Source organism: Miniopterus natalensis, chromosome 17 (genome assembly GCF_054644295.1).
Source record: "Miniopterus natalensis isolate mMinNat1 chromosome 17, mMinNat1.hap1, whole genome shotgun sequence".
NCBI lineage: Eukaryota > Metazoa > Chordata > Mammalia > Chiroptera > Miniopteridae > Miniopterus > Miniopterus natalensis.
Window position 1 is genome coordinate 31,903,661 of NC_142097.1, and position 11,283 is coordinate 31,914,943.

Genomic DNA, 11,283 nt, shown 5'->3' on the forward strand with positions numbered 1-11,283 from the left:
GAAACAAGCTGAAATTTTAGTAGTAAACTTGGGTTCAGACAGGGATGCTGATATGGCAGACGGAGATGAGAAATGCAAACAGGATTTTAGATAACTCTTTGACAAGAAAACACATCTTTTACAGCCTAGCTCAAGTCAAATACAGTGGCACTGTGGCTAGGAACTAGTTACATTAAGTCACAGACCTTAACTACCTCCTCTAGTTTGAGAACAAAGCAGCCATTGTTTCCTTTGTTGTAGTGCTTGCTGTGCCACTAACCAACACCTTGCATTTCTAGTCTTAAGATGTGGGTGTCCCTCTTGGTTTATTTTATAACTAAATTTAAATGTCTCCAAAAAGAATTAGAAACACTCCAGGTCACAAAATGTAAAATGTTTTAATGTTATATACAAATAGCTCCTACTGCACAGTAAGTATAAACTGAACAGGGATTTAGTCCCAACTTAGAAGAAATTGAGACCTATATTTACTGGTTATTTAAGATATTCAGAAAGGGAAGGAATTCAATTTTCTAGGTTCCTCTTCCAAAGCAATTGAATAGTCCATCTTTTGAGTGTCTACTCAGTGCAACAGCATTGTGCTATATACCTGGGAGGAAAGGGGGAGAGAGGTTATAACCTGTTAGAAAAGACAGACATATGGGAACACTGAAGGATCAATGGTGCTTTTTCAGTATTTATCATGTGCCAGGCAGTTTTGGTTCCTTAGAAAGTAAAAGTTCATGAACTAAGAAAGCTGAAGTAGATGGATGGAACGAGCAAGCCAGGTAACATACATACTACACTAGAGGTACATGTACAAAGTCTGTGCCAACACACAAGGGAGTGATTCTGTCTGGTGGGTGTGTCGGTTTTCAGAGTTCATTTTTGAAGTACTACCCAAGGTAAGTTACACTCCTCTAAATGAAGAGGCGGTAGACACTGCAGGAAGAACAGGACCAAATGCGAGAAATGCTGGAAAATGTCAAGTCCTGGGAGAAAGGTTATTAAGGGCTGTATCTGCCTTTCTAAGGTGTGCGTCCTGCAGACAATAGGTTTCAAGTAATTCTAGTGGTGGTGATAAATTTTTCACTTTACAAAGATCATTCTACCAATAATGGCTGGTGCTGAGTTGGACTTGGGGTGAGGATACCAATGGACTGTCAAGTTCGGCACTCAATGACTTGTGATGTTTTAACCCAAATTTCTTGGCATGCCACTTTAAGGGTGGGAGAGATTTAGCCCAGGACTTTGAAGTCCTACTTAAAGGCTGTAGGTTGACTGATGCAGCAGTCCATTCCTAAATATTAAATCTTAGTAACTGCCATAACCTGAAAGTTTATCCCAATAATAAAGACTCCCCTAATACCCAGCACCATAGGGTACCATTCAGCCATGCCATTGGCCCTTTAACAACATCCAAGTTTAGCCCTTTTCTTTTATAAAGGAATTCTGTATTTTCTTTAAAGTTAAATTAAGGAGGCATCAGAGCTAACACTATTAGGATTAAGGACAGGCATAACCAATCTAGTGCACTTTCAGTATTTTCAATCCAATTTGTAGCAAGGCTGCTAGCCAGCAACCTTCTGCAGTCTCGCTTGCTATGTAAAATGTTTAGCAAGCAGGGTAATCTCTCTTGTATAACCTTATTTCTCTCCTGGAAAAATACCTTTGTCTCCTAGTGTCTTACTCTTCAAAGCAGACACGTTTCTAACATTAATGATTTAAGTGGGCCTAAGAAACTTTAATATTCTAAATGACAATTTAAACAGGAGGCAAAGCTGAAGTTTGTTTCCTCTACATTTTTGCAATGTGAAGTAGGGGAAGAGAGATATGAATGACAAATGCTAAAGTACTAATCCCCAATAACTTTCAGCTGTCTTAAAATAAAACGGCATTAATACATCAAGAGAAATGTACACTTTATCTCAAGATACTCTATTGCCTACTTAAATAAGCAGGCCTAGGAAAGAGAAAAATATAAACAGCCAACATGACTAGCAAGTTCTTAAAGACACATTAACAATTAAAAATCTTAGTAATGCTGAGAAGTAAGATCACTCCAGAAACTGTTCCATACCATACGGTTTCTGAAAGCATATCCATTTTTTTGGTATATGACCAATTTTATGCCGAGACACTTTTTGCAGCACATCTACTCCTGCACCCAATTCTTACACTCGCAACCTTACTATTTCATACCTTACGATGTACAAGTTTGGCAGAAAACAAGCAGAGTCGTATCTTCAGCATTTTTCCCTTAATTAAGATCTAGAAATAGTTCTTTGGTTTATGTTAAGTTTGGTATTCATGAAATTAAGCTCTATTCAAAACCTAAATGAATCCAGAAGCTTTGAAAAGGGAAAGGATTTTGCCCAACAGATGAGAAGACAGAAAGAAAACTTATCCCAGAAAACCCAACCCCTAACTTTGGAGTTGTTACACAATTTAGATAGATGGTTTCTGAAACCTTGCTGTTTATGACCCTTTACAGTAGGGATAATTTTCTGGTTGATTCTGCATCACAGTGCCCTCTAGTGACTAAGTGATTTCCCCTAGCATTTACTCATTTAGGAAAGTGAAAGTTGTTTTTTCTAGTCACCTAGACATTAGGCTATCCCTACAATTTGATGTTTTGTTCCAAGGCTCTCAGTTTCCACTATCTTCCCATTGATAGTTCTATCAATAATTGATAGATGATACCTCTAAGTTTTATGGTGGCAAGGAGTTAAGACACTTTTTAACCTGGTAGTTTGAAGGCTTAACTCCTTACTTTTTAAGAAATGAAGACGAAACACTCAGGACCTGCTGAACTTTTTTAAATGTTTCATCTGTGTTCCATACTTACCTAAATGAACCTCCTACGCAAAGCATGAAAGACTTCTCTCTCCCTGATAAGCTATTATGAGGTTATTTCCGCCTAAATTAATTTCTATATGACAAATTTATTTCCTGTGACTACAGAAGCACCAAGTGATTTTTGTAATTAAAATTACTTTGCTCAATAGACAAACAGATGTTCCCTTATCTTTTTACTTCATGACAATCCCAGCTTTTCCTATAGGGCCAGGATGATCAATGTTCCAGAAATTACTGAGAAAAAGTACCCTAAAAGAATGTAATCCACTGTATACACTAGGATGGCAAAATATTTCCTTTAGTGTAATACAAATGCTTTGAATCCACTATAGCAACAGAATATAAAGAAATGTTGTCGTACCTTTTTTCCCCCTTGTGGCTGCTTCAGCCTAATATGAGGAATGTATACCTCAATTAATAAAGGATCCACATTTTACTCACATCCAAAGTAACACAACCTTTAGCCCTGCATGTTCTACTAGAGTTCTACAATCCCTTTTCCAAATTCTTGGGGACAGATGTATCTGAAATTCAGAACTGTTTACACTTTACAAATGTATGGTATACAGACCCTATATAAAATTTAACACCCTCAGCAAACCCTGTAGCAACTGTATAATGAAACATACCACTTATTTCTGCAGGAAGACAAGTTATTCACAGTAAGTACAAAATGAAGGCATCAATTCTTGTCAGGTTTTACATGCAATTATTTCAACAAACTCTTTTTGTTTTCAAGTTTTTTGGGTAAGAAATTGTGAACCAATTTTCTGCATAATAGAATTAAGTTAAACCAAAGGACGGTTAAGTTACAATAGAACCTCAGTCTAATAGTTTCTCTCCTTTTAATAACTATTTCTGGTACATACATACATATAATGTATTTCATGTGTAATTTTATACACAAAGCAAAAAAGCACATGTAAATTCATCTTCAAGAAACTTAAAAAAACACCCTATTGAGCAAGATGTTTCAAAGACAAAACTGAAAGTTGAAAGTCTAGAATCATACTGCACATAAGCACAAGTGGATATTTGTACTCAAAACTTATCACTAAAGTATAAAACTTAGGAAAGCATTTTAGATGAGGAAAATCTGTTCACGTTTCAAACATTAAGAAATTTAAACAATTTTAAAAATAAAATTCAGATCCCAAACAAGAGGAATCAGAAAATGGGTTTCTTACCTTTTGTTTCCAGGATGTGGGATGAACAGCAAGATGGGTTATTCAATCTGATGTTATGAAAAATAGGTGCTTCTTAGACTTAAGTCCTTGGTCAGAAAATGACAAACTAATTATAGGCTCCCTACAACATTCTAAGGGGAGACAAATAGGGAGAAAAGGTGGAAAATTCATGCCAGCCTTTTTAGTTCCCAAAAGATGGCTTTTTTCTAATAGCTGCCAATATGGGTAGTTTTAAGGGCCATTCTAAGACTGAAAAAAAGTCTGCCATCTCCCCTCAGCTTTTAAGCTGCCTTGGTTTCACCTGCAAAATCTGCCCCCCTCTACCATTCATTAACACACATTAAGTCTTCTCTAATCTTCAAAGAATTGATACACCAGACACAAAAAGTTTTCTATCTTATTTTCAACCTGGGGTTGAAACAACTAAAACTTTTTGTAGAGCACATCTTTCAACTTCACTTAAATGTACTCAACCTCGACTGAAGGGAACTTTCATTTTGGTGCCGTTACCAAAACATTAGGTGAACACAAATGAACTCAAGCTTACTTAAATCTACCCCGCATTTATCTTTCCAAAATCATCATTTAAAAAGACTTAAAAAATATTCGAGACAGAACTTGCCTATAGCCATGCCACCCAGAAAATGCCTGATCTCGTAAGCAGTCAGGCCTGGTTAATACCCCAATGACAAAAACTTTATTCATTTTAATAAATCTTTCGGCTTCTTGAACCTACTTTGATTTACAATGACTTCGATGAATCTATCCTCAACTACTTTTCTTAAATATTTAAAGTGGAATCCTAGCTTTCAATTCAATACCCTTTTTCTTCCTCCTGACATTCCACAAGATTCATATGCATGTATTGGTTAGGTGACCAAATCTTGGGGCCCACTTCCTCTACCAAGATTACTTTTAGTTTTTCATAGTTTGAAATCATGTCACCTGAGTAGCTGTCTTAAATTCTGGTTCCAAATTCATTAGCACCCATGGGAATCGTTAAGATTTAGTTGGGTGCAGAAAAAGAATGTTTTGATGGCTGTGACTAGCTATCAGGAAATCAGACGATTAGGTATTTTAGGTAAAAATCCCCTCCAATTCAAGCAAAGTAAAAATTTAAAACAAAGGGACTGTCAAGTAAAAAGATACAAAAATTGGTAGACTTCAGGGTATAATCACTACTTTGGTATGTTTTGGATACAGAAAAATAATCTTATGGTTGAGAAGAGTTTGCAAAGCAAAAAAGAATGTCCAGCTTTTTACCAGCAACAATTCACTGAAATAAGCAGTTATTCCTCTAGTGTACCATTCACATTTTAAAAAAAAAAGTAAATTGTGTTGAGAATTCTAATCTGTGCTTAATTTAAACATTTAATACTTACCAATTTTTGAGATGAGTTTCATTGAGAATCTCAAAGGCTACCTCCAAGTTAACATTTACCAGTCATCACTCAATTTTGTTTAAAAGCCTATATTATCTATTTAGATGATCACCAAAAATAAGCAGCATCTATAAATTTTAATAACTTTTTATTATCAAAGTATGGGAAGCTTATCTTTCAACGACTAGACCACCCCTCATTTACCATGTTACATACACAATTGCCTTTCTCACCTTTTATCTTGCCCTGAGTATTTTTACAAATAACAAGAATTACTTAATACCATAAAATCACCTTTCAAGAACCTTTAATTAACTAACACATAAATTCAAAAGTCAGAATCTTATCAATTTCAAGTATTAACTGATAATCACCCCATTAAAATCTTACAAGAGGAAAAAGGACAACCATGCAGTTTTTTAAAAAACGTTTATTTTTCAAAGAAAAACGGCAACAGCCAATTGGAAACCTACTTATTCTTCAACTCCAATTTTGTTTTAAATTTAGAAATGACTTACTGATTTACTATTTTAAACAAACCCCCCCTTTCCCCTTTAAATGTTTACCATCTACTCGTGCTGAATCCTTCCAAGGAGATTGCTCCAGCGTTTATCTCCAGGTCCTCGCTTTGCTCCTTTTACCAAAAAATGCAAAACACAATTCCATCGTGCATCTTAAGGGCTCCAATCGTCAAAAATAGGAAAAAAAAAAAAAATCTTTGGAATAGCCAATTAAGTTGAATAAAAATAAAAAAAATCCACACGAATGCGGTTTGGTTGGGGCAGGAATCCACTCCTATGTTCCTGGTAATCTGATCCCGCTCCATGAATCCTTGTAATTCATCCTCCCTATCCTATCCACATTATGATTTGAATCCAATGATCCAGCTCCAAGGATTGGGATCCAGTGAGCCCTCTCCAATCCAAACCTTTATAACCAGCAAAACCAAAAAAGAGGAGGCAAAATGTTAGATACTGTAATCAAAAATGGTTTCTGGGGAATGATGAGTTATGTCTGTCATCAGTTTAACAGATGTACATCAATAACTATCAAATTCCCCAAAACAAGTTTCTGAATGGTGTTCAGATAAATTTTAGAAACTTAATCATCATAGAGACTAATTGGAAGAAGCATTTTATATTTACAGTTCAACTGATAATGCCAACACTTGTTACTGTACAGCGTATTACAGGTTTTGTGGTTGCAAAAAGTTATGTAGTTTGAAAGTTTACTGGTATTGTTACCCACCTAAGTCTAAACTAAATCTAATGCTCCCATCTGTAATTTAATTTGTAAATTAAAGTGTTTTAAACATGAGTCAATTATTAATATTAGTTTAAAGGGAAAGGTGAGACTTAGAAATTCCCAACTAGATTATCTACACCAATACGTTTGAATTCTATAATTTGCTTTCATTTTGTCTTAAAAAAAAATGAAATAGCAACGCTATATCAGTCACACAGAGGACATGCAGATTTAGCAGTATTGATATTATACTCTATCTGGTTGGAATTAAAGACACCCTGTACCCACATGTACACCAACAGCAGGTCACACATTAACAGTTGTAACTAAGCACTGTGACAAATTAGCCAGTTCTTCCCACATTAGTCCCTATTAAAACAAAAAAGGGGGGAAGGGAGCAAAATGGGCAATATAATTTTTCCACAATTGCCAAGGTTTAAAGAGCAAAGCAATTGTAGGTAAAGATAACTGCATAAGATGTTTGCAAGTGTTTTAACGTAGATGCATATATATCACTTTTAACCCTTGTCTTTTAGTATAAGGTCAATACTGCCAATTTCATCTGTGACAATAGCACTTGGAGTCATACCATTGCCTCCATTATTGATCTGATCCTCCTCAATCCTCCTTTTGACAATCCTAAAATGATTGAAATGTGCTCCACAATCCTTAATCCAAAGCATTCTTAATCCATCTCTTCAGATATGTCTACAGAAAGACACATGAAAAGCAAGATAAACATAAGAACTTCCCCAAGTAAGATAACCACAAACACCCCCAACATCCCAGTTCACACAAACCAGAGCAGAATAGACATTTACACAATATCACAGTCTGAAGAGAATGGAGTTAACTAAATTCAAACACTCCTGTCTATGACATCACTTAAAATACAATTTACCAGACATGAGGGGAATGTAGATGTTAGGAGCAAGGGGATATTACACAAGAATGCAATTCAACACTTTAGCCCATTCTGAACAAAACAGTTTGAATTAAAAAAATGAAAAGATTGTACTGAGTAAAGGAAAACTGTATACAACATGGGTTCTACAAAAAGTGTCACCAATTATCTTATGTACGAGAGCGAGATCTGCTATGACGGGGAGAATAGCGTGGTGATCCTCTGCTTCTCCTTGGGGAGTAACTGCGACTCCTGCTGTTGCTTCTGCTACGGCTTCTGCTACGACTACGGCTTCGAGATCGAGATCTTCCATAACTTGGACTTCTGGGCCCATCAACTTTAACCCGGATGTAGGCAGTTTCTCCCTATTGAATAGACAGAACTTTCGATTGAAAAATCTAAGCTTTTACCTGTGTTCAGGCATGCTGAATGAGTACAATGTAGCTAAAACCAGAAATCTGGCACTTTACTTGGACACCCTTGCCTGAATCTTACCTGCAAATTCCACTGTTAAGACCACTGTATCCAATTCTGGCCAAAGAAAAGAATAAGTGTATAACCTACCTCATGAGATCTAAACTTAGTGTTATCCAGTTTTCGAACTGCATAGGTCATATCTTCTTTCCGTACAAACTCCACGACACCAGTGCCATCTCGGTAAACATCAGCATAACATACATCACCTGCTTCACGCATGTGATCCTTCAAATCCTGCCAGCTTCCACTTGGAGGCAGTCCTGGAAAAGCGATTTTTTTCAAAACCAATTATCCTAAATTTCACGTTAAATTTAAAATTTACATTAGAATGAAGACCTACTTTATAACTAATGATTACATTTAAGATCCTAGATAAAGAGCTAAGATTCTGGAATCCGGAGTCCAAAATTATTCGTAAAGTAACGACCTTCATATTCTAGGTACCGAAACCTAATTTAATAAATCTCCCCCGCAATAATCCTTGTTTACTAAAGTCACCCAAGAAACTAAAGTAATTTAAGATCTGGCATAAAAGCTTGCATTTATTAAACTAGTCATGAGAGGAAAATTTTAATTGGCTTCCTGTCCCTTCTCACCAATCCACATTAACAGTAAACTCACCAGAGACAACCACTCTGTTTTCAGACCGCCTGGATGGGGGGCCATAGCGGCCTCGGGGAGCTCCGCCACCTCCACCCCCGCCGCCGCCTCGGCCTGTACCACGGCCGCTCCGCGGAAACTCCACCCGCAGACGGTATCCATCATAATCATAGCCGTCGCGACCATACACCGCGTCTTCCGCGTCTCTGCGTGATCACAGAAAGCAAGAGGACTAAGAAAACGGACCCCGAGGGGCAGCTAACTCTGCCGGGACCCAGCGGCCCCCCGCACATGCGCACCCGGTGTGGACGAGCTCACATGCGCTGCATAATAGGGATGGCCCCTCCCCCACTCAGAAGCACGCCAGGCTCCCGACCACTACACTACACAAGCCCTCAACGCCTGTTTCCCGCTCCGAGCCTGGGTCGGCTCTGGGAACGTCCACGGGGGCCCATCCACCACAAAGGCCAAACCGACTCAGCTCCTTCCTCGACTCCAGCTTGGGCGATAGCGTCTTGCCCCCTACCTAAGAGCCAATCTCCCCATTCTCTAACATTAAGGCCTTGGAGCTTTCCCCAACTACTACAACCGATTTCCTCAAGGCCGCAAGGCCCAGGTCGCCTCACCGCGGGTCCTCGAACTCAACGAAGGCGAAGGGCGGTCCTCCGCGGCGATTCTTGAGATCGATGTCGCGGATAGCACCGTATTTGTAGAACACGTCCTCTATGTCCTTGGTTCGGATGTCTGGAGGTAAGTTACCCACGTAGATGCGGCAATCGTTGTTCCCCGCCGGGCCACGAATCACACCACCTCCCGACATGGCGACGACGAAAAGCGCGGACTCGAGAACAGGCCTTCCCACCAAGCCTAGCGCACGGGAGAGCGAGCCCGCAGCGACACCACGTCTCCCGCGGCCCCTCCAAAATGGCGCCTTTATCAGCTCGGCGCACGGATATGGGGGGGAGGGAAGAAGAGAAGCGGGAGGAAGCAGCTATTCGATTTCAGTGCGCACGCGCAAGAGCGTAACGGGTCAGCGAAAATACGCTCACGTACGCGCGACGTCACCCTCCGCGCGAAGGAAAAAAAAAAGTTCCCTGCGTTCCCGATTTGCTAGTGGTTTGCTAATGGAGTCACTAGCTGTGTGGTAAAAAAACACAGTGTCTTCGTTAAAGGGGTTATTAATCTGTCGAGTCTAAAGAGAGAGTTTCCTCAGGAATAAGTCTTTTAAAGCAACTAGGCGACTTAGAAGGAATTGGTGAAGCCTACCCTAGAGCCTGTCCCACCATGCTTAGCGGCGTTAACGTCCTTTGGCGGGAAAGACTGCGAGGGGCGGAGTCAGAGGGGGGAGGGACGCGTCGGTCGTTCCGGAAACGGGGATCCTTGGAGAATGCACCTAGTGCAGGAACGGCGAGGCGCTTGGTTCAACCCAGAGCCCAGGCGCGACTGCCTTCCTACGCCTGCCGCTGACTAGCGGTGGGCTGCTTAGACAAGTACTTGATTTAGGGGAACCTAGTTTAGGTTCCTTAGTAAATATTTTACGCTAAATATCGTTCAGCCGTCGGTTCAGAGTTTAACTGTGTGTAGCTCAGTTCAGCGGTGCCCGTGCTCGCTGGCGGTGATTCGCGCCCTGATGGGCCGCGGGCGGTACCTCCGGGCCGGGACCCAGACCTCTGCTTCTCTCGGTCTCTAATCGCCTATCATTAGGCCCAGCCTACAGCCGAGGTCCAGTGAAGGTTTACAGAATGACTTGTTCCTGTTATTTCTCCAATCCCTTTCAAAGAATGAGAAAAAAAGTGTGTGTGTTTATAGAATCCTGAAGTGCGTTCCTTTTTTGAACTCCTTACCGGGCCTTTCAGGTACTAGAAGTGAGCGGCGTGGATATGTGAGCATTGCGACCACTGGAGACCACGGTTGCTGCTCAGGACTGATCCTGCTTGAGTGCTGTCCCAGGGATAAAAGAAGTTTTTACATTTTTCCCCAGAGATATTTAAAATCTGAATTTTTATGTGAAATGTTGGGATTTTTAAAATATGAGTCATGAATTTAAATTTTGAAGAAACCCTGCAGTCATAAATATGCTAAAACAGATCTGCACCTTGACTTTAAGGATGATTTTCTTCATATTATAAATTTATTTACAACAATCCCAGGATGTAAGGCAGTTTGCAGAGATACCATAAAGCATTATTAAAACTGAATGAGGAAATCAGGGGTAATGGGAAAATAAGGAGAGAAGATTAAGATGAAGTCATGGATAAGGTTAGTACACAAAACATCTGCAGTAATAGCCTGGTGAGTTTCTGAAGATGGACTGCAAATTTGATTCTGGTCCTCCCAGAAGTCACAGTAAAGAAGGGAACACAAGTATATTCAAAATCCAAAGTGCCTTTGAGATGAAAGAAATAAATCATTTAGGAGAAGAGCATTATTTCTTAGCTCTAAAAGTTGGTCGAATGTATTTTACAAATGTTTGGTTGTCCTTAAACTCTCTGTGATGGTTTCCAAAATTATGTGTATATGTGCATGTACTTCTACAAAGAGGATTTGAAATTTTAATCAGATTCTTAAAGGGGCCTATAGATCCCCAAAGGGAAAAGAACCTCTGAAACTTTTAGAGGGAAGGACAGATTGTCTATCCTTTGACTATCCT

General features: G+C 39.4%; 1 protein-coding gene across 6 annotated transcripts; it reads right to left on the reverse strand.

Annotated features, from left to right (window-relative positions):
* Positions 1-352: 352 nt before the first annotated feature.
* Positions 353-9,566, reverse strand: SRSF1 (serine and arginine rich splicing factor 1). 6 transcript variants are annotated; one of them, XR_015715876.1, is made up of 6 exons: positions 9,260-9,566; positions 8,655-8,839; positions 8,121-8,293; positions 5,974-7,921; positions 4,026-4,072; positions 353-589 (listed from the first exon to the last, which is right to left on the reverse strand). XR_015715876.1 is itself a non-coding variant. In XM_016210644.2 (4 exons), exons 1-4 carry the CDS (start codon positions 9,451-9,453, stop codon positions 7,727-7,729), a joined length of 747 nt encoding a protein of 248 aa, XP_016066130.1. In that variant the 5' UTR covers positions 9,454-9,566; the 3' UTR covers positions 353-7,726. The 6 variants fall into 6 exon arrangements, 1 of the variants encoding a protein (XP_016066130.1); XR_015715877.1 differs by having other exon boundaries at positions 353-6,335; positions 7,242-7,921; XR_001603013.2 differs by having other exon boundaries at positions 353-4,072.
* Positions 9,567-11,283: the final 1,717 nt, after the last annotated feature.